The 24,451-nt window shown below is 35.5% G+C and overlaps 1 protein-coding gene and 1 non-coding gene across 2 annotated transcripts; one reads left to right on the top strand and one right to left on the bottom strand.

The window, feature by feature from the left end:
• Nucleotides 1–1,096: 1,096 nt before the first annotated feature.
• LOC111891494 (uncharacterized) lies at nt 1,097–1,852 on the bottom strand. Its single transcript, XM_023887554.1, has one exon. It carries the CDS (start codon nt 1,850–1,852, stop codon nt 1,097–1,099), a length of 756 nt encoding a protein of 251 aa, XP_023743322.1.
• Nucleotides 1,853–2,856: 1,004 nt separating this feature from the next.
• LOC111891524 (small nucleolar RNA R71) lies at nt 2,857–2,959 on the top strand. Its single transcript, XR_002850228.1, has one exon. It is a non-coding gene; the product is annotated as a small nucleolar RNA R71 (small nucleolar RNA).
• Nucleotides 2,960–24,451: the final 21,492 nt, after the last annotated feature.

Genomic DNA, 24,451 nt, shown 5'->3' with positions numbered 1-24,451 from the left:
AGAATTCTGCTAGCAAACTTTCTAGCTCCTCCAAAATTCTTTCTGGATGAAATTTCTCATCTTTTATCTCTAGCTCATGTATCTCGGCTTGTTCTGGTTCGTCTGCCAAGACGTAGTCTAACCATCTTCCAAACTTCTTCAAATCTTCGTCCGAGTCATAACCATCATTTTCTCGCTCTAATTCATGTTCCACTTCCTCAAGAAAAGCGTCAAAAACATCGAGATTTAGAAAATACATAAAAAAGCAAACTAAAAACAAAATAAATAAAAACTAAAAACTAGTAAACTCACATCGAGAGAACTGTAAAATCAGAAAATTAATTTTTGCAGAAAATTAATTTTTTGTGGTTTTTACCCCACAAAAGGGATCAATTAACCTAAAGCAATTAAATTAAAAACTAAAATAGCCCTTCCCCGTGACTTTTTAAAGTCCACGTCATGGATTTCTAATTCACGTCGTGAATTTTCTAGCTGGGCTAACCGTCGGTCAGATGAAACGAAACACGAGGTGGGCCTTGGACTCACGACATGTTGTCGCTACTTTCATCAAAAATCCAAACTTTTGTTCTCAAAACTTCAATTTATTTACCACTCAATACTTATGAACCCTACACTTGATCTTTACCATTTTCTAAAATAATTAAGGTAACTTGATGATTAATAAGTTTAATATCCTAACACTCAATTAAAAATACAAAAATTAAAAATGCAAGCGAAAAGAAAAAATTGTAAACCAAAGTCGGGTTGCTTCCCGAGAAGCGCTTCTTTTTGTTGGAGTCATAAACCGGACTCCGTATCGCCTCACATTGAATTTTCAATAGTGTCTATCACCAATTGCACATTTTAATCCTTCCATCATTTCTTGTATGCTTGAACTCGACGAAGATAAGCTTTTTAGAATTTTCCTTTTTACCCTTAGCTTCACCCTCTTCAAGATTTCTTTTCAATCCCTTATTTACCACAAGTTTACTTCCCGCCTTTTCTTCATTCTTTAGCTCCATAGGTACCACCTTCTTGTCCAAAGTTAGTCATTTTTTTATGAAGTAACCTCTTCCTCATCACTCAATACTAAGTCTTCTTCACTCTCCTTACTCACCTAAGATGTTAGAGTTTTGTAAGCAAATATTTCAAAAACTGTCTGAATGGATGCTCTTGGCTTCGTATGTTTGACTTGTTGAATTGACTGAATTTCTTCTTCCTTTAGCTTTTCCAACTCCTCAAGTTCAATTCCTTCATCTATGTTGAAAACTTCACCTTGAGCACAATCATTTTGAAAACCACCTTCCATTCCAAAGGTAACTTCTTCATCTCTAACTCTCAAAGTAAGTTTAGATTCATGAATGTCAACCAAGGCTCTATCAGTATTGAGTAAAAGGCGACCAATAATTATTTGGACATTGGTATATTCTTTCATATCCAAAATAAAAAAAACAATTGGAAAAACAAATTTCCCAAATTTGACCAATATATCCTCCACTATGCCTCGAGGATGAGTTACTGAATGATTAGCCATGTGAATCATCATTCTAGTAGCCTTTAAATCCGGAAGATTTAGCTTTTGATAGAACGAGTAAGGCATTAAATTTATGCTTGCCTCTGAATTGGCTAAAGCATATGTCTTCATGTTATTTCCAAATTCACACGGAAGAGTGAGGAGTCCAGGATCTCCCATTTTCTTTGGTAATTCTCCGAATATCACTTTAGAACTCTGCTCACTAAGGATTACCTTGGAATTCTTCTCTAATTGTTGGCGGGTATCGAGTAAGTCTTGCAAAAACTTAGCATATTCAGGAACTTGGGCCAATGAATTGATAAAAGGAGTATTTATTGGAATGCCCTTTACTTGCTTCATAAATTTCAAATGCTCCTGCTCTACTGGATGAATTCTAGCTCAAGACGGAAATGGAATCGGAGGACGAAAAACTCGAGTATCATCAAAAATTTTCTGATCAGACTGTCTCCACGTCGTGGAGATTGAATCTCCATGTCGTGGTCTCGGTATTTCAACAATCATATTTTCCTCGATTTTTGACTTCTTTGGCTTTGGTACGGGCTGATGTGGCCCGACTTCTAGAGCTTCTAAGAACTCAGAGATGGTATCTTCTTCAATTTCAATCACCATTACTTGCGGTTGAGGCTTTTTGCCAGGAATTTTTGGAGAGAGATTTTCATTAACCAAAGTGTTTAATTGTCCAAGTTGAGCTTCGATGTTTTGGATCGATGCTTGATGATTTCATAGCAAAGCTTGCTGGCCCCTCATGATATTTTGATGGTCTCTTATCACTGCATCGGTCTCATCATGTATTTTCTCCGAAGCCTCCATGAATCTGGTTAACATGGACTCAAGATCAACTTTCTTTTCAGGTGGTGATATCTCTTTTTGGTAGTAGCCTCGGCCAGTCTACCTATATTTTTCTTCTTATATTCATCATATGGCAACCACTCTTTCTTTGGTTTCCTCCAATCTTCATCATATTGTCTCCACTTGAGTAACAAACTTGAACAATCTTATTCCCGTTCTCATCCAAGTGGCAATATTTGGTTAAATGAGGACCATTTCATCTTTCACAACCAACTCGAATAGCATGTATGGATTGGTCCATCTTTGTTATCCTTCGGTCCATAGTGTTTAGCATATCTAGAACAACAACCATATCTTCAGAAGTGCCAGCCTCAATTCCCTTCGCTCCATCATGTCTAGGATTGTGATACTTAAGCGAATGCTTTTAAAACTCTTCAATTAATTCCTTGATTTCTGCTGGATTTTTCTTGGTTAGCAGTCCTTGAGAATCAAGGAGTTTCTTTGTCATGACATTAACCCCATCATAAAAGATTGATACTTCTTGTTGCTCATTCAAATCATTTTGGGGACAATTTCTTATCAATCCTTTGTAGCATTCCCATGCTTCGTAAAGTGACTCACCCGGTGCTCGAAATTTGCTATAACTTTCTTGATTTTAGCAACCTTTGGAAGGTGGGAAAAAGTGTTCTAAAATTTTCTCATGCATTTGTGACCAAGTTGTAATTGCACTGGGTGGAAGTGCCTTCAACCAATCTTTAGTAGTCCCTATGAAAGTGACAGGTAACATTCTAAGTTAAACTATAGTGCGTGGAACATTTGGGATGTTGCAGTAATCAACAATGTCATTGACTTCATCAAGGTGTTTGTAAGAATCCTCATGATCTTTCCCGGAAAATGGAACTTCCTTAAGTGTGGGCAGAATGTTTCTCTTCAGCTTGAATGTTGCTGCAGCTGGAATTGCAGGTTGCACTAGACCGGGACTGGTGTCCTCTCTGATTCTCTTCATATATGCTTCCATGACATATCCACAACATTTGCCATCTCGTTTTTCGGCTCGTCTTCGGGTTCACTTCATTCTAATTCGAATTCCGGTTCGGTCTCGTAATCGAATTCTTGTGGATTAAGATTCTGCTCAAAGCTTTCTAACTTGCTTTCATTCTTTGAGGAATTGCTTGATTCACCCATGTTCTTCCCTTTCTTCTTTCCGAAAACTGATTTAAGGTCTTTGAAAGGTGACTTCTTTGGTGGGTTGGTTTCTCCTACGTTTTTATCTGTCTTTTTGTGAAGGGCTGACTTTGGATCTTCAAGCAGTGGTATCAAAGGTGTGTTGGATCCATGGGTCATCAACTACTACAACAAAAATAAAAATAAAAACGTAAAAACGAACAAAAACTACTTAAAAGTGCCAACTGACTGCTCACCATGATGTGACAATGGATACCACGCCGTGTTGTCACAGAAAATCTAAACAGAAATGAAAAACGAAAATAAACGTGAAATACCCGAATTCACATCGTAAACTTAAGGCCCATTCCGTGACTTCAGTAAAAAAAACTAATACTCAAAATTTAACTTTTTGCTGGTTTTATACCACAAAAATGATCTATTTACTTAAATTAAATAAATTTTAAGCTAAATAGCCGTTCCCCAACAACGACGCCAAAAACTTGATGTCAAATTATTACTACACCTAATTTTACGTACTATCTAACTAGCTATTCGACTAAAGGAGTGTACCTTTTTGCAAATAGTATAGCATAAACAGTCGGATATCGATCACATGGAATGGTTTTAGTTAAGTAATTTACCTACAAAAAATTAATTTAAAAACAAGCAAAAGTTAAATTGGTTTTTATCTGATTTTACGAGTTCAGACAAACTTCACTACCTAATTATCAAATTCAATCAATTAGTAAAACACTCATGTTTAGTTTGAATCCACTTCTCCTTAATGGTTAGCTACTAATTATGGATAATTCACGTTGGTTACCAATATTTATATTATTAGTAATTTAAGTCCAAATTTACTAATGCTCAACTAATTCATGTAGAATTATGCATGGTCATACATAATTTAACACAAAATCAAATATGAATATTGAATTTAGCTATGTAAGATTGATTAAACAAACACAATTATAGTCACAATATATGTTCTCCAACACAACCAAATTTAATAACTTTAATTACTTATCTAAGATTGGTTCGATCCTAGCTCTAGTAATCTAATGGTCACTAAATTACTAGGTGTCAAGTTCATGCAATTTAATATTCACTAAGCTACACAGAAACTTGATTTCAAGCAATTTAAGTATCAAATATTAGCATGCTAGGTATTAACAATCAAACACAAGCATTTAACCAACTAGTAAAATACATATCTAATAATCTAATCCATGAGTTGAAGTTTCATCTAGCTAAATAGAAGCAACTAGATTCAGCTACTCATGGATGAATTCAAACACACAAATTCAATGATTAAAAACATAGTCAACTATACCAAATTAAAAGTGGAAGTTATGATCTTCAACTCCTTCTTCTTCCTTGGGTGCTAAAACTTTACTCTTCTAGCTTATTTGACTTCAAAAATTGTCTTTCAAAACCTGCAAATCTCCAGAATCTCCCTAAAATCGTATGTAATAAGGATATATATATATATATATATATATATATATATATATATATATATATATATATATATATATATATATAGTTTTTGTGATTTTTGCACTCCACGTTGTGTAGTAAGACTTCACATGGTGAATTAGGGTGAATCCTTATCGGGTAAGGACTCTGACTTCTGGTGTACTCATCTTCTAGAAACACCCACTTCACGTCATGTAAGTGAAGTCCACAATGTGGATTGGGCTTTTCGTTGGGATTTTCTTCTTTTAATTCTTCGATCCTCCAAAGTTTCACTTGTTGTCGCTTTTGGTCCTTATTCTTCAAGATTGCTCCTTTTGGCTGCAAAATACAATTCAATCTTATAAGTACCACTTATCTTTGCAAATAACCAAAATATTAATAAAAAAGTATTAAAATATTGCCTAAAAATGTGTATAAATATGAAAATATCAATGTCGTTTAAAGTTGTATATGTCCTTCAGCAGCGATATTTTTTCTCCTATATGTTTCTCTCTTCATGTGCCCTCTATGCTTGTAAGTCTTCTTGGTATTACTGCCATTTTCCATGATAATTATAATTGTGATTAACCCCTTGTCTTCTTCTTCATCTTCCTTCTTGCTCTATTCTAGGAATAAATCACCTATATTCCCAAAGTCCAAACTATAATGAAATGATATTGAGCATGTTGAATGTTCACCCAAAAAACAAAATTTGATGTTGAATAAATATACACTATGTGTGTATTTTTGTTTGTTCTTTTTATGCCCTTTTTATTTGTTGATACTTGTTTTTTTTTGGTGTCTTGACTAACAGATCGCAAACCATCTTAAGACATCTAAAATTTATGTAATTATCAAATCAAAGAACTCTCAAATTGGACACCTGTAGAATATGTTCAAAACCTAATGGTTGAAGTCGATCAAAGTAGGAAACTTTCTTTGGATTGGATGGAACAAGTGAATGATCAGACTTAATCTTAATACTCGATGATATTAAATGAGGTGAATGTTACCAAAAATGAAGGTTTTAAAGAATCAAATATAATGGTATAGGATCATAACACACTTATATAGAATGTTGGTTATATTGACAATCAAAATGATTGTAGGGAATGAGATGACATGAAGTTTGACTCATTTTATGGTTATGAAACTAAAGTTCATGAGAATGTTCCCTAACATGCTGAACTAGAATATGCGGATGATGATCATTCAGTAGGTACTGATTATAATGATAGTCAAGTTGTTTAAATATGGAGAACAAAATTCACAAAGTATAAATGGACATGAATGAATTTAACCTTTTCATTGATTCTAAAGAATAGTGTATGAGAATGCTAAAGGATAATGATAAAGTACATGATAATGTTGAAGCTGAAGGAGAGAAGTTGCATTTGCAAGAAAATTAGAATTTAATGGAATGTCGTGTAGGCACCCCTCGTAAGGTCAATTTAAAATAATTATCTAAAACAAGTCTTAAAGTATAATTTAATAAAATGATAATCATTTATGAAAATTTACAGATAATGGTCCCAAACGGTCAAGTCCTTAACATTTACAATTGTTTTAAGTGCTTAGGAATACAATGTGTAAAAAATGACCAAGAGGCAAGGTAAAGTAAACAACCTTACATATATTTTAATGATTAAATACATCATTTTCTAAATATACAACATCTAAATACATCTTTGGTTTTTAGATAGAGCCCTCACTGGAAGTATAAGGAACTGGCATATTACTTAGGCAATGTAAACCCTAATTTATTTTCAAAATTATCAAAAGAATAATATATAATCATCATTTGGGGAAAGAAACATTCAAATGAAATCATTTGAAAATATCATCAAATCATCAATATTATATAAAAAAAACTTATAGGATGCAATGCTTATGATTCTAAATGCAACCCCGGATCATCTCATGTACAAATTACCTCATGCATCATACACATTGGAAATAATTAATTTCAAGCTAAAATATAGAACATTCTACATATATGGACTATAAGCACCTCATTCATAATTGGTCACACAAGCCATCAACCCATTCTAATTGAATGCTCGTGCTTTATGAACAAAACATTGATTTCACAACAATAGTATTGTCCCTATTTATAAACCCTTTTATGAATTCAATTTCATGAATGCACACATATTATGTATAATATTCTTATAGAGTATGCATGTAGTATTCCATGTAAAAAAAGATTTAGTGCGAAAAAGTATAATGTAAGACATGTATTATTGGGTAATAAACTCACCTCAAAGTGTATACTAACTTTCAATAAGCTCCTCAAGGTATATGGAGGATCCATGAATACCTTAAGTGTATACTAACATACAAAAAGCTTTTGAAAGTATATGAAGGGTTCAAAAACACCTATAAATATTTATTTATGTAAAATACCATACTTAACTAACCTTAATTACTCTATTTAGGTTCACATATACTAAACCTTTTAAAATACCATATATGACATTTAGAAAACATTGGGAGAACCCCCAATGACTACCAAAATTAATATAGACAAAAATCAACCGAGACAAGGAACACATGCAAGTTTTTCAACTATTGTTGAATATGTTCAATAATTGATCAAAAACTAATAAAACACATAAAGATGCATTCATGTATGATTGTCAAGTATGTGCTTGATTAATCTTCCTCGATATATCACAAATATAAATAATAAGTGATTTTTCAAAGGAGAAAACATACATGAATAATTTTTTTTTCCAGATTTAAGCCTACATCTCATAGTAAGAATCTTCTTTCTTATAAGATAATTACGTAGCGTAATTTAATTATAAATCAAGATGACTTTTATGTTTTAGATAAAGTCAGTGGGAACATAATAACATTCCTAGTCTTATATGTAGTCAACATACCAATTCTTTGAATAAAGATCTATATAGAATGATCATGGCAACTTAAGAGATTAAGTAAAATTACATTAATTGTCAATACCACATGACATGATTATGGGCATCCCTCAAAATCCTAGTACAAATATTTGAACTAGACAACAATTTGATTAATCATATATATATATATATATATATATATATATATATATATATATATATATATATATATGTGTGTGTGTGTGTGTGTGATGATTATGCATGAAGTCCAGATATTTCGTATGCTTAAAACATGTCGAATAAATACTAGTATAATCTGAGAATAAGTCATGGTGTGATTTATAGGAACATTCTAAAGTACTTGCGAGAACAAGAGAAATATTCCTTATCTACGGAGTATTTCAAATAAAGTTGTGTTTAAGTTGTTACACATATGCTAAACTTCCAAATAGATTGAGATGATTCTCAATCACAATTGGTCATGTCCTCATTACGAATCAAGAGAAAGTTACATAGATAGTAGTTCCATGTAGATTTTAAATACAGTTACACATTAGAGTTAGAGTACATTGTTTTTTGGGGAACCGCATATGAAGATACTTAAATATTTAGTTAATTATGATCATGACTAATCCCATTACACAAGTATTGGAATCTAAGTCATATTTAAGCATCTAATACATCCTCAATAGTTTTCTCTATATATGAGTTATATATATATATATATATATATATATATATATATATATATATATATATATATATATATATATATATATATATAACTAAAAATGTTTGTATTAGCAAAGTTTATACAAATCAAGTTTGTTGAATATAGTTAAAAAAGTTCCTTCATTAGCTAAAGCATGAAAGTCACATTGGTGTTATAGGATCTTGTTGACCTAAGTGGCTGTATTTGATTGAAATTTAGTATTTTCATATTGGAACAGTACAAGCAACATATATCGCAATGAGTTGATATATTAGATATAGAGTTTCGTTAAATAATTGTTGTTAACTATATTAGCATGTTTAATCCTTGAATAACTTGGTTATTCTAAATGTCCATAGTCGTTCATACTTGTGGGAGCATCTATGAGGTAAGACTAATATGAATGGATTCATTGATTATCATAGAGATGAAATAGCAAGAGTTGCTACCAACTTCGTAGGTACTTGATTAGAGAACACATATTAGACCTGAACCACATCAAAATCACTTTTTGGATCATAGTTATAAGGGATGTTTGATAAAAGGTTGTATCTTTGTATTCTTTGGTCTGAGACACATATTTGGGACTTGAGTGTAGGAATTGTTGTGCTTTGGCATGGTTTAACGTTGTTTCATAAAAGGCGGTTATAAGGGCCATCGTAGGGTATACCATGAACTATATGATAGGTGTATGTAGTAAAGGTGGGATTTGTTCCTTTTATTTGTTGAGAGTTAGACATATAAGGCCTTAATAAAAGTTGAGCACTAAATTAGACTGATCACGATCCATATCTCATGTTAAACATGATGTCTGAGACAAAGGAATAACTGATACCACACATTTTGTGACAATTGTAGCTTTTGAGCTCTTGGAATTGGTTGTTGATGAGATGGCACCCTTCTTGTGTTGTTAGGGTAGTAGCCTATTGCTAGACGCCAGTTATTGTCCGTGTCAGCTTATAATTCATCTTGTGCAAGTGAGAGATTGTTGGATATATATATATATATATATATATATATATATATATATATATATATATATATATATATATATATATATATATATATATATATGTATATATATGCTCAAGAATCATTATTGAGTAATATTGTTAATGACATATGATCCTATAGGGCCACACCTTAATCAAGTTGGTACTTGTTGAATAGTTATTAAGTATTTGATTATTAATAAATAAATTCAATTCTTGTATTTAATTAGAGAATAATTTTTTTATGAAAATAATAATAAAAGAAACAACAAACTAGTTATTATACCATATTTTATGGTACATTAAGTCATGCACAAAGTCTTGGACACTTTGGCTAACAATGACTTAACTTACTAGTTAGTGTCTTATCATTGAAGAAACTTGGAGACAATTTTTGTCTTTTTATTCCCTCATGGCCAAAAATTTAGAGGCATGGGAGGTTTCTTGTTAACCTCCATTCACTTGTTTACCATGCTTGCTTTAGTAGCCAATACTTTATATTTAAATAATATGTAGACCTTACTTTTCATGGGAGTATTTAAAGGAGTGTTTTGCATGAAAAAACAATTCTTCCTTGCTTAGAAATCTCTTCAAAATCATAGCCTACGCTTGTTTCTCACCTTGCTCTCTTTTGAAGTTAGTTTTGGTGATTAAAGGCTCCTTGAGTTATCTCATTTAGTGCTTACTTATGTTAAATGCTTAAGATACTCAAGAATACAAGAAGTTACCGACATTACAAAGTACCTTACTATTGATGGTGGATACTTGTAGAAAAGATCATCCTCTTTGATCTTTCTTTCTTCATCAACACCACAAAACCAAGTGGGTTCGAAGGCTCCAAAGGTTGTCATTCTAAAACACAATATGGTTTGTTTTAGTATTGTTGTAACCTCTTTAAAAAGATCATTGGTGGTTTTCCTTTTTAAATATCTCGAAAATAATATTTATTGTTTTTAAAGCTTCTGTTGCGGTTCTTAATGAAAAACTTTCTTATATTTTGTATCAAAACCCATGATTGACAAGGTAAGAATTACAAGAATCTAATTTATTAATTAATTCAGAATTTAATTAATTTAATGAAACTTATAGATCTAATAAGGCTTAAGTGTAAGAATCTGAAAGTAAGAAATTACCAAACTTAAGGTAACGTCTTAGTGGCCAAGTATTATCTCTTATGAGTTTGAATATTTCCATAAAAACAGCGGGCTTAATAACTAGATTCAAGAGTTGATCCCAAGTGAGAAAAAACTAAGAAATTTGACTATCCTCTCCCCTTCTCTAAAATCTCGACCCGCCTCTTTGAAGCGTCGTGAGGGCTTGCTTGATGTGTCGTGTAATTCACACAGCAGCCCTAATCGATTAGGATTTGTGTTGATGGCTATTTCGGAGGAAACCAATGTTGTTTATTTGTTCCTTGGGTGTGACCACATCAAAGGGATTCTCTTTTGGATCCTATCATCATCAGATTAACTTGATAGACGCAAGAAAACAAAGGCCACAATGTAAGTGTTCTTTTCTTTTTGTGGTTGATCTTTATTGTTGCTTTAGATTAGTTAAACATGGATCCAACTATAGGTTCACGAGTTAATTTTATTATATGCTTTTTGTGCCTTTGTGGCCTTTAAGATCCTTATAACCCAACAATATTATAATAATTCAAGCTAGAAAAATTTCATAACATCAAAGGAAGTCTAAAATTTAGATTCCACGGAAAATAGGGCTAGGAAATATTCAAAACAATTATTATCATAATTCAAGCTAGAAAAAAGTTCCATAACATCAAAGGAAGACTAAATTCAGATTCCATAGAAACCAGGGGTATGAAATCCTCAGAACAACTCAATGGAAGCTTGAATTTATACAAAACGCGGGGAACACTATAATACTCCATATGAACCTTCAATAATGATAAAATAATTTGACTTAGATCAGTTAACAACAAAATATATCAAATCAATCCATGGAAAATAAAATCCAAGGAATTAAGGTTAGAAATCCCCAAAAATTCCATCAAATCGGCAACCAAACATCTATACATCTATAGTGAAGTTGTTGATTAGAGATTGACTACCGTAGGAGAGTAGAGTTAAAAAGTCTATTAGAATCGATTGCTTTGGATTTATAACAGATTACGACTTATTTGCAACAATTTTAGATGGATAACAAATGCATTAAAGCTGCTATAATGTAACACCCGTGTTCTGGATTGGTTTAGCTTAATATTTATCAGTGACCAAAGATGGAGTTTTGGAAAAAAAAACACTGTGCCACAATATGGTGCAAGAATTCCCATGGCATGGCATGGAATAAATGGAATATGTGTTTTAATGAGTGTCACAATGTGAAAATAGGTTCACTACGATGTGGCAGCTGTTGTGGATCAATCCCATAATTTTAGGGTTTCCTCCCATATTTAAGCAAAATTTCCTAAGGATTAGGGCATCTTCTTCAACCTCCAACCCTCTACCTCAAAACCATAGCCTCCCATAGAGAGTTTTGATTCATTTTGGTATTCTTGGTGCCTTGACGAAGAAGAAGAATAGGGTGTTTTGGTGCATTAATCCAACAAAAAACTTCATCATCACCATGTTGAGCATATTCTGGACCCTTATGAGTATTCAAGTTCCAAGCTTTCTAGTTTGTGCTTCTAGATCTAGGGTTCTTGTCCTTTTTCTTCATTTTGTGAGATTTTGAAGGAATTGATTCCATAAATTTGGCAACTTTATGGATCCTAGAGGCCCATTTGAAGTTATATGTTCCAGCCAAAGTGTTCCTTAGTGTATTTGGCATCATGCTTAAGTTTGAGCCCTTTCTCTTCCTTGGTTTGGACCTATTTTGGGTGAGACATGCATTTGACATGCATGTACATAAATCACATATTTTTATTGGTGTATTTTTGGGTATGAAAGTCTTTTGGAAAGTTTGGTTCGGTGACTTGATTGATTAAGAGCTTAATGGGTTAACTCTTGTCTTAAGATGTCATTAAGGAGTTAGGGTTAGAGGTTTTGGCTTACTGGAATGACTTAAGGGACAAATTTGGAAAGTTTATCCATTAAGACCTTGGGATGTACCAGATATGACCTTTGGATCTCTTGAATTTGTTGGAAAACAGCTTAATATGTTAAGCTATTTAGACCAGTCCCTACGACGTAGCCTTAGGCTGCCATACCATGTCGGCTGGGTAAGGATTCGATTGTTTTGTCTTCACGCTCTCACGACGTGGTGATTCGCTGAGGTGATTTTTGGGTTGTTGACTTTGAGGGTTGACCCTTGACCATTAACTAGCTGACCTAGGTTGACTTTAGGTCAAGATTTCTGGATTTAGTGTGTAGACTAAGGTTGGACCATGTATGTTTTGATAGGAGTGTTGTAGTATCTGTTACACAGCATTGAGTTGTGGTTTACCTGATCTCATGAGTCAATTGAGTCTTTTCACTATACTATGTAGGATGCTAGTTGTGTTTGTGGTACTTGAATGGAAGACCACAAGGGTAATCCGTTGCATTGTATGAAAGACCATGGGAGTAGCCCATGACATTTACATGAAATACAATGGGGGTAGCCCGTGGCACTTGCATGTTAGACCATGGTTGTAGCCGATGACATTTCAAGGAAAGACCATGGGGGTAGCCCGTAACACTTGGTTGTAAGACCCTGGGGGCAGTCCATGATATTTCAAGCAAAAGACCATGGGGGTAGCCCATGGAAAATGTATGTATCGTATGTGGTATTTAGGGGAACTCACAAAGCTTTGTGCTTACAATTTGTGGTTTAAACATTTTCAAGTATTTCTAGTTCTAGATGGAAGAGCATGGCTTGACTGCACAACATCCACTGATGGATTTTCCGCACTGATTATTAATGTTTACTCTGATGTTTTAAAAAGATACATTTTACTTTGTTTGGTTCTGGAACAAATAATTGTACAAGTTTAATGATTTAAAAATGAAAATTTTACTAACATTTTTGGGACGTTACTTACAAGTTGGTATCAGAACTTTGGTTTGAGGGATGCGGGCACACTCTCGAGTGTGTTTGAACTCAAAATGAGGAATTGATAATCTTTTTCAAAGTACATAAAATTTTCTAAAAAGATTTTACAAGGAAAAGGGTGTGATGTGTGCAATCAGTCGAGCTCAAGTAAGTGATTCCCAAAATACCCATACATGTTGATATGTTTCGTGATATGGAATGTTTGCATGTGAGGATAAGGCTAAGGATACCTTCAGGAATTGCATGATAGAATGGCCTGATTTTTGATGCCATGTAGCCTATGAGGAATTGGATGTGATGCATTATTTGGAATCTATGTTGGTGGAATTATTTGACAAGTGTATGTTTAAAAAATTTATACGATTATAATCATTTATTCGACCGCCTATTTGATCCTGTATCTTGTATAATGTGCATGCATAAGGCAATCGGCAGTGTTAGTGGAAGTTCTTAGCATCGTAGTAACAAGTGAGTTTGGGATGTCCTTTGTTTGTTTTGTGGCTTTTGAGTGTTATTGCACGAATACTGCTTGCTTTGTGAGTTGTGGGACTCTTATTGATGTGAGTTAACTATTACGTGAATATGCTGAGTTACATGTTGCAAAGGTTAAATAATTTTAGAATGATTGATTCGACCCTATTGCACAACTCTTGTTTGAGTCTAACTGTTGTAGGGTTGGGTCCTTTAGTCAAAAGATTATTTAAGTTTTGTTGCATGTAACTATATTAACGAAGTAGTTAGCTGACATTAGTAGGAGTTCTTCAGCAACTGATGGTAGGGTGAGGTTGGGATCTTAGGAGAGCCTAGGAAGTGAGTTAGTGTGAGTGGTGCACTATTTAGTAGGTATTGGAAAAACTAGTATGAAAAGGTGACTTAGAGGATTTGAGATAATTCTTAAGGAAGGTATGGAAAGGTGTGGTAGGAAGTATTAGGCCCGTACTACTAAAAACACATGATTCATACTCGAATCAATGAAAGCCGTGAGGACTCTAAGAAGCCTGTATAATGAGGATTCTTTGGGTATGTTCAGATCATTATATGGATTGCTTTTTAGTATGATGATGAGCACTTGTAACGCCCGTAGATTCGGGCTAGTCAATTTAGAGACAACAAGCATCAAAAGTGAATTTTTGATAGAAGAAAATTTAGAATAAATAATATTAAATAAGTTATAGTATATGTCACAAGGGTTCCGTACATATAAAGAACGCTGAAATCCGAATTATAACGAAGAAGTTATGACCCGTCGAAGTTTTAGGGCTAAACCGACACGGAACTGCGTAACGTAAAAAGTGAATTTTTGATAAATTACTTTTTAGCCTTAGTGATCTAAATGAAAGTCGTAGTAGACGTTAAACTGAGAGTGTGCATAAAAAGAACGTCAAAATATGACTTCATATGATGAAGTTATGATTTTTCTAAGATTTCGCATAGTAGTACACAACCCAGAAATCGAGTTTTAGAATGATCAATTTTTAGCCAACACAACCTAAATGAAAATTGAATATCTCATTAATAGGAGTTCAAAGATAAAAGGGCAGTAAAAAACGAAGTCCGTATGTAGAACTTATGGATTTTACACGGTCGTTAACAGTGTAATCTTCTCATACTATTGAATATAAAATCAGTCAAGAAATAGCCGATGGAGTCGAAATGAGAGTTGTAGATCTTTTCAATACCTACGCGTGGATATAAAGAATGTCAAAAACGGAGCTCGTATGCAAAAGTTACGGATTTTAGAAGATAATTAGTTTTTGGAATAACCAAGAGGTGACACGTGGCGCGATCTGAGCCATTGCTTCCTCACCACGGCTTGGCACTAGATGATGACACCTAGGCATGAACGCCCAATGTTCAGCAAGGGAATGCGCTGCATTCACACCGAACTCAGCCTAAAAATAAAGGCGCAAATCACCCCAAAAACTCACACCTCACCAATTCTTTCTCTCTCAACACTCCCAATCTCTCCCACCCAATCCATAGCAACTTCCAAGTGCTAGAGGTGAGTCCCAGAGTGCTAAAAGGCTCCGCGAAGAAGAGCTTTTAGCTCTGAAGTTCTGCCCCTGCAGAGCCCAATTCCTAGCCAAACCCCCGGTAAGTGAGATATGCTTACCCTACTCTAAGTATAGCTTATGTTTAAGTTTATTATTGTTATTATGAACTTATAATATATATATATATATATATATATATATATATATATATATATATATATTAAAATATAACGTAAAAAGTGTTAGCGGTTCGGGGTATCTGGTTTGAAGGGCCGCATAGGGTTGTTAGATTTTACAAGATCTTAAATGCCAAAATGGTCCTGCCCTCCGGTGTTTGATGTCTGGCCCCTGTGTATACATAGTGGTTGAAAATTATTGTTTAACACTTATAAAACAATGCCGCTTGTAAATAGTCTCTATAAATATTAGACTAAAATCAAGTGGTAATAATACTAGGTTTCGTAGAAGGAAAAGACGATTGTTAGAAGCGAAGCGCTGTCCAAATTTCGATTCATCACTTTAACAAGTGAGTGCATAGTTACTTTCACCTTATACATAGATATGAAGTATTTAATATAAATTATGTGCCGTGTGTGCATATTATCTATGTTCTTGATATCTATGCTAGATGAACCGAATATATGATTTAAACTATATATGTATTTTATACCTATAAAAATATTGCGTAAAGATGGGTAGATGAATGATGAGGTATGAAAGATGATATAGATGAACATTGGCATCTATGGACTTAGTGCCCTATAGATAAACATTGGCAGCTACACCACAACCTGTAGGTGTTTTCGAACGACGATGTTCTCTAAACATCATAATAGCTGCGCCTAATAGATAATATCGATAACTGCACGTCTACGCCTAATAGTGAACATCATAATCCTAGAAGCTGCGCCTATATGATAATATTGGCAGATGTGCCTAATAGATAACATTGGCAGTCGTGCCATTGGCAGTTATGGACTTCGTGTCTATTCCTGTCACACCCCCAAACCGGAACGGCGGAAATGTCCGGGGGTGAATGACTTCATGTTAAGTATCAACACACATGCATCATAATAATCAAAGTAACAACAACCATCGTATTAATAATATAATGTTTACATTATGCTCAAAACATTTCATGATTTACATTATAACAAAAGATAAGACGTAATGCTCTGTCTTCACAACATCCGAGACGGCACCTGTCTACTCATGTTCCTGAGAATACAAGTGGTTTGAAAAAGTGTCAACATTAAAGTTGGTGAGTTCATAAGCGTTTTGTTTTAGAAAATAGATTCTTTGTTCTTTATAAAACATGATGTGTTTCTCCAGAAAATCCTATATTTCCTGATGTGATGAATGATAAGTAAAATGGCCCATACCAGTTCCTTCTACGAGTACTTAGTGTATACAGGTTATATACCATCCGGATCGAACAGACAATCGATTGTGTGGTTCTGCACCAAGCCCACAACTAAACAAGGAATAGGAAATGAGGCGGAAATCACGCATCCCATTGTTTGTCGGATCCTTATTGTATATAACCCTGACGTATTCACTAGGTACTTACATAGTTAATTGTAATAGTCCTTTGAGATATGATGAAAGTATTCCTTAAGAAAATCCTATGTTTTCTTAGTAAAATGGTGACCACAATAGTTCCTTCTAAAATTACTTAGTTTATACTAGCTATATATAATCTAATATCGAACGGACAGTTGAATGTGTAAATCTGCCTTAAGTCCACAACCAAACAAGGAACAGGAAGTAAGGCAGAAATCACACATCCCACTGCCTATCGGATATTATTTATATAACTCTGACGTATAAACTAAGGAATTACAAAATTAACCATTTCAGGTCCTTTATGTTATACTAGTTTGTAAATAAGTGTTAAACCTTTTGTAAATATGTTTGCTTGTAAAAATAACGATGTTTATCCTGACAAATCCTATATTTTCCATAAAACTGATTTATAGTCTTAATCGTTCTAAGAACGAAAGGCACAAGTATAATTACCAAACTTAGTTTAATGATACCCTAGTTTTACTTATAAGTAAAACTAGCTGAAGATGTATTTTGCCATGAGAACTAGATTTGGTGTTAATATTTTCCTATGATCACTTAGTACATACAAGTTATATGAAATCGAGTTTCGAACAGACAGTCGAATGGGTAAATCTACCCTAAGCCCACAACCAAACAAGGAACAAGAAATATGGTGGAAATCACACATTCCACTGTCTACCGGACATCAATTTTATATAACCCTGATGTATACGCTAAGTAATCACAACATTAATACCCCTTAAGACCGTTTGAGAAAAAGTATATTACTATGTAAATACATCGTTGTTTTCTCCATGTGAGTTCTCATAACCATACTTGACGACCTAGATGGCCTGAACACGATGTTCTTCAGGCGTCGCAAATGGTATTACATTTGTCACCACAGGCTTGTCGGCCTAGCTGTTGCAAGCAACTCTGGTGCGGGATTGTCAGTCTTGTATAGATAAGTACGTGAAGGCGTCTCACAAATTGCTTCAACGAATTTACTAGTAATAAAGCGGAAAAATCTTTTATAGATATAACATGTAGCTTTGTAAAATAGTCCCTTTGTTCCATAAAACTGTATCTATCGTAGTTTATAAGTTTATTTCCATGTTTTAACCTGGACTTTGTAAAATATTTCACATGTTCCATAAACTATACCTATTATAGTTTATAAGATTATTTCCATGTTTTCAACCAATTTCATGATTTGATACATACTAACGGTAAGAAGACATAATAAGTAAATTATATTCTTAAACACAAGATTTCTTGTGTTTTACTTGTATTCCCCCCTCCCCCTAAAAACATTGAAAAAGTTTGGGAAATATCGGGGTATGAACTCACCTGATAAGTGGTGATTTGGGTAGCACTTCATTTCTAGAAATGAACTTCCTTGACGAAACCGTGAGTTTCTGCTGAAATCCAAGCTTTACGCGGACATAGTTTCGACTGGAAAATATTATTTTCCCGAGGAATTCGGGGCTCCGGGCTTTCTTCGGGTGTTAAGGGTGTTCCTGAGGCTTCGGGGGGTTTTAAAGTGGCTTAAGAGGGTCTTTGGGGTGAAAGAGAGTGAGAATTAGCAACCATTTATGGGAGGTATCGCATGCCTTTTATAGGGGTTCCAAAGCTTCTCACTACGCTGGGCGTACTTCGGTACGTTGGGCGTACCCTCGTACGCTGCGCGTTCGGTGAAACGTGGCGAATCATCACACTCCGGGCTTCGGATGTGGCTGACACATGTTGCATGTGAGGAAAAGGCGACGTGGTCAATCCGAGGTCACGTTTAATGTTATATTTTTTAACAGACCGGGACATGAAAAGTCCGTTAAAAAGTCATAACTTCTTTATCCGACATCCGTTTTTCGTCTGTCTTTTTACCGTTGAACTACTATTGACAAAACCTTTGATTCTCGTTTATGTTTTGTCGGCTAAAAAGCACTAGATCTTTAGTTTGAATTTCAGATTGTACATTGCTATGCTGAAACTTAGAAAAATCATAACTTCCTCATACGAAGTCAGATTTGGACGTTCTTTTTATGTAAACTCTCAGTTTAACGTATTCTACAGGTTTCATTTAGATTGTTAAGGCTAAAAAGCGTTTTGTTGTAAACTCACTTTTTATGACACACAACGTTTTGCCGGTTTAGTCGCAGATTTTCGATTTGTCATAACTTCTTCGTTATAACTCGGATTTCATTGTTCTTTATATTTTCGGAAATCTTGTTACGACATCTATCATTTTATTCAAACCAATCAAGTTTATTTAGCATTTTATTTTTGACTTAAAATAACGGGTTGTTACAATTCCTTAGGACAATCCTTAGGAAAGAATAAATGAAGAATAGATGATTCTTAGGGTAGAACCTTAAGAATAAAGAAGATAATGGGGATGGGTAATTGGGTTAATTGGTTGATGATGAAACATAATAACTTTATTATTGGGGGTTGAAAACCATATGTACTCACCAGGTTTCCCAACCTAACCCACTCAGTTTATTTGTATCGCAGGTGTTGATACGAAGCTACATTAGACTGAGAGATTAAAGGAGATGTGAATCACTAGTTTAAATGAATGTAAGGTCTGTTTATGCTTATGTTTCTATATTGACGATGACATCCCAAAGTTTCAATATAAACGAAACACATTTCTTTGGGAATGCTTTGATAATATATTTATCATGTTTTTTAGGGAAAAAAATCTGTAATATTATTCTTTAAAAAGGATACTCTGATTTTCAAATAAGCATAAATAAAATTTCTAAAATGTCCGTGAATTTGGGGATATCACAACACTCGTGGAGGAGGTTCTGGTTCCGGTTCAGTTTCATGCTCTGGTGTTGGTCCTATGGATGAGAAGTTTTGCAAGTTTGTTTCGTCTGAGATCACTCACGGTAGTTTGGATGTACTCCTATGATGTTTGGTACCATCAAGGAAGGGATCATGGGCCTATTGGATGACCGGCACGGGGATTTATGTAAAGAGATTACAGATAGTCAGATTGGAGTGCAGAGACTCTCTTTTCGGGAGTTTCAAAGCTTGCGGAGTCCTAGAGTTCTTCTGAAAGAAGGACCCTAACGCTAGCAGGCGGTGGCTTGCTGACATGGATAATGCTCATTAGGCTAGTTTTTCCCTAAGGTATCAAAGGTGGAATTTTCATCTTGCCTTTCAAGGGATGGATCCCAAGAGTGAGAGGGTGAGCTAGAGCTTCGGGTGAAGCGCAAGTCGTAGCAGGTATAATCAATGGTGGGTCAATTGATGAGACTCAATACTTTTGATTCGAGATCGAGGGGCCATCAGGGTCTAGGAAGTTATGCCAAGTGTGGGAGGACTCACGATGGGAGCTTTCATGAGAAAGGAAGGGGTTGTTTCAGTTGCGGTCAGCCTGGTCATTTTAGTAGGGATTATCCTCGGAGTTTGAGTCTGATGTGTTTTCACTACAATCAAGTGGGCCACCAGAAGGAAGACTGTCCGAGGTTGATGAGCGTAGCGGTGAGAGCACCTGCTCCAACTACGTTAAGGACTACTGATATTTGCAATGACATGACAGAGGCTCCATTAGTGAGGAGTCAAGCATTTCAGTTGCAGGTCGAGGAGACCCGAGTTCCATCAGACGCTATTGTAGTTAAGTCTTTGTCTAAGGATCATAGTTTCATTATGACAGTAATGGTGGGTTTGTCATTATGCCATTTGCATACTAAATATCATGGTCAAAGGGTATATGGTCGAGTTGGATGTAGACGTTAGTTTGAAAAGCAACGGTTAGTGATAACATAAGCCCTAGATCGGAGTAGCTGAGTGTTCTGTTTCAAGGATCAACATCCAGATCAATTTAGATAGTTTTAGTGCTATGGGTCAAAGGGAGATGGCAGTGTAAGTTCATTGGAATTTTGGAATTCGAGATGGTTGAGATCTTTCGTTATTTAGGGGTATAAGGGTTTGGTCAAGAGACGAGTGCAGGGTGTGTTGCTGTCAGATTCATGCTTTCATGTATATGTGTGTGGTCCTTGCATCAGAGACTTCTGGGCAAGGATCTCGTTGTAGACAGTTGTCCCTTCTGGGATAACAAAGATAGAGTTTACAGGTGTTTGTGCCGCTCATGTTGGATGTCAGTTGTAAGGTTGGCCAGCTTATTAGATCAATTGTTATCGCTAGTAAGATAAGAGCTATTGTGATCTATCAACTTCTGAGAGTGGTAGATGCACATCCGCATGGGTTTTGCTTGGTAGCAAGTGGATTGTAAGATTGGTAATCCATACATTATGATAATGGGTTGTTTGTTCCTTGTTTTCAGTTGAGTTTGTTCAAGGACGTGGAATTATATATCAGGGAAAGTGCTTTGGATGCAACAATCTTTTGTCAAAGAATAGAGAAGGATTAAACCTGATTTTGGGGTGTGTGTACCCTAGTTTGTTAGGTTTTGGGATCTTTGTTCTTGTACACTCAGGATGATAATGGTGGAGTAGTAAGGTTGTGAGGTGGTTCAGATCCAATGATTATGAGGTTAGCAGAGTGCAGTTGAATCCAAGTGAGGGAGAACTGTTTGGATTAATGGGAATATTTCCAAGTATGAAGCAAAGAGGATTTTCATATTCCAAGACAAATGGAGATCTAGTTATGGTTGTGGTATGAGTTGAAGTTTATGCAAGGAATAATGTTGAGGATGCAAGTTATCTCATCTGAAGTCATTAAGCATCGGTATTAGCACTTTATGGGTTCATGGCTAGATTCATCTTGAGGGTTGTGTTAGAACCTCATTGTTTGTTCTTGTCCGATAAAGGATTTGGGATTCGAAGGATGACCCGAACGCCTGATAGGGTCCAATAGGTTGGGGGTTTGGATCGTATTGATTTTGCTTAGGTATTCTTGTGAGTAGTTGGCAAGACCATGGGTTGGGCCCATGACAGTTGTGGAAGTGTTGTAAGACTGTGGGGTAGTCGTAGCATTCACTAGGATGGTTGATAGTTGTGGAAATGTTGTAAGACTGTGGGGTAGCCGTAACATTCACTAGGATGGCAGACAGTTATGGAAGTAATGTAAGATTGCGGGGTAGCCATAACATTCACTAGGATAATATGCAATTTTGGAAGTGTTGTAAGACTGTGGGGCATCCGTAGCATTCACTATGATGGGAGGCAGTTATGGAAGTGATGTAAGACTACAGGGTAGCCGTGGAATTCACTAGGATGGTATGCAGTTGTGGATGTGTTGTAAGACTGTGGGGTAGCCGTAGCATTCACTAGGTTGGTAGGCAGTTGTAGAAATGTTGTAAGGCTGTAGGGTAGCCGTAGTATTCACTAGGTTGGTAGGCGGATGTGTAAGTGTTTTAAGTCTATGACTTGGCTCCTAGCATTCTCTAGGATGAGTTAGACCATAACATGAATGGTTATAAGACTGTGAGGGTATCACAACCTTCGTTTGGGATGATTCGAGCTTATTGTTGTTATTTATCCGCTCAGTGTTCAGGCAGGAGGATTGTTAGAGTCATATCGGTGGTTAGACTAGTATGGATCCCGATTGAGAGCGAGACTAATTTGGTTATGTTATCTTGGTTAAGCAGACCATTCGCACGTTTGAGGTTATGATCGAGGCATGGAGTGTTGGTTGGAAGTCCACATGCTAGTGATGGAATGACTGTAAGATCAATGTGTTTTGTGATCCTAATGTTCAAGTGGATTAACTGATGTCGGTGTATCACAAATTAGTAAGTGTATAACATGTGAGGGTGGGACTCGGTAGGGAATGGCATGGTTGGAGCGTTAGAGAAATTTGGAGTGGGGAAGCTCAGTGATCACCGGGTTGGATCTGTGTGAAAGATAGGCTAGGGTAGCCTTTATCAGTTAGACTCATGGGCGGAGTCTCGTTGTGCAACCGTGTGTGAGATTGTTAGTATCAGCAAATGGGTAAGGATTCTGCATCTCAGTTTATTAGAAGGTTAACAAGGAATCATGGGATCTTGGATAGATCGAATATGTGAATTATTGGGTATCAGGATGTGATTTATGTAATGGTTGAGATTTGTGGTAGGAGTCGCCTTTATTTTAAGGTTCAAGGTTATCACTGAACGATGAGGGTATCTATTTTCCAGTTATCAATATGATAATTTAGGATCGTAGGGATTCATTCGGTTTGAGTGCGGAGTGGAGTTATTATGGATGTGGTATAGGATGGTTCTATCTGCCTGGAAGTTAGACATAGTATAAGGTTTTCAGTTATTGGACAAAGCAGATGGATATTCTTTTGTTGGTTGAGGGAGGAGTGTTAAACTTCGTTGTTCAGTAGGATATGTGATCTCTGCTATGTTTTGGGCTTTGATAGAGTGTTAGAAGGTGGTCATCTGTACGAGAGGACTTCTCATTCCTAATTAGAATCCAGGAAGTTCAGGAAGAGTCAACTGGTATGACAGAGGAAGCAATAAGGAATGATTTCGAGGTTGAAATCTAATTTAAGTGGAAAAGAGTTGTAACACCCGTGTTCCAGATTAGTTTAGCTTAATATTTATCACCGACCGAAATTGGAGTTTTGGGAAAAACTCTACGCCACGACGTGGTGCAAGGATGCCCATGACGTGACATGGAATAAACAGAACACGTGTTTTAATGAGTGTCGAAATGTGGCAATCGTTGGGCGGTGGCGTGGTAGCTGTTCTAGCCCAAGCTCGTAATTTTAAGGTTTCCTCCCATATTCAAGCAACATTTGTAGAGGATTAAGGCATCCTCTTTAGCTTCCAATCCTGTACCTAAAAACCCTAGCCTCCCTTAGAGAGTTTTGGTTCATTTTGGTATTCTTAGTTCCTTGAAGAAGTTGAAGAGGGTGTTTTGGTGCATGTATCTAGCAAGAAAATTCATCATCACCATCTTGAGTATATTCTAGACCCTTGTTAGTATTCAAGTTCCAAGCTTTCTAGTTTTTGCTTATAGATATAGGGTTCTATTCCCTTTTCTTCATTTTGTGAGAGTTTGAAGGAATGGATTCCATAAAGTTGACAACTTTATGGATCCCAAAGGCCATTTGAAGTTATAAGTCCCATATCTAGTGTTCCTTGGTGTATTTGGCCGCATGCTCAAGTTTGAGCCTTTTTTCTTCTGTGGTTTGGACCTATTTTGGGTGAGACATGCACTGGAAATGCATGTCCATAAAGAACATATTTTTATGGTGTATTTGTGGGTATACAAGTCTTCTCAAAAGTTTGGTTGGGTGACTTGGTTGATTAAGAGCTTAATGGTTTAACTCTTGTCTCAAGATGTTAAGGACTTAGGGTTAGAGGTTTTGGATTATTGGGATGACTTAAGGGATAAAGTTGGAAACTTTATCCATTAAGACCTTAGGATGTACCAGACCTAAGCTTTGGAGTTCTTGGAGTTGCTGGAAAACAACTTAATATGTTAAGCTGTTCCAACCAGTCCCCACGATGTGGC

Source organism: Lactuca sativa, chromosome 4 (genome assembly GCF_002870075.4).
Source record: "Lactuca sativa cultivar Salinas chromosome 4, Lsat_Salinas_v11, whole genome shotgun sequence".
NCBI lineage: Eukaryota > Viridiplantae > Streptophyta > Magnoliopsida > Asterales > Asteraceae > Lactuca > Lactuca sativa.
The sequence above is the reverse complement of the archived record's forward strand: the minus strand, read 5'-3'. Positions and strand labels throughout refer to the sequence as shown.

Coding starts and splice junctions, on each gene's coding strand:
- LOC111891494 (XM_023887554.1), bottom strand. CDS start 1,852: ATGAAGCAAGTAAAGGGCATTCCAATAAATACTCCTTTTATCAATTCA.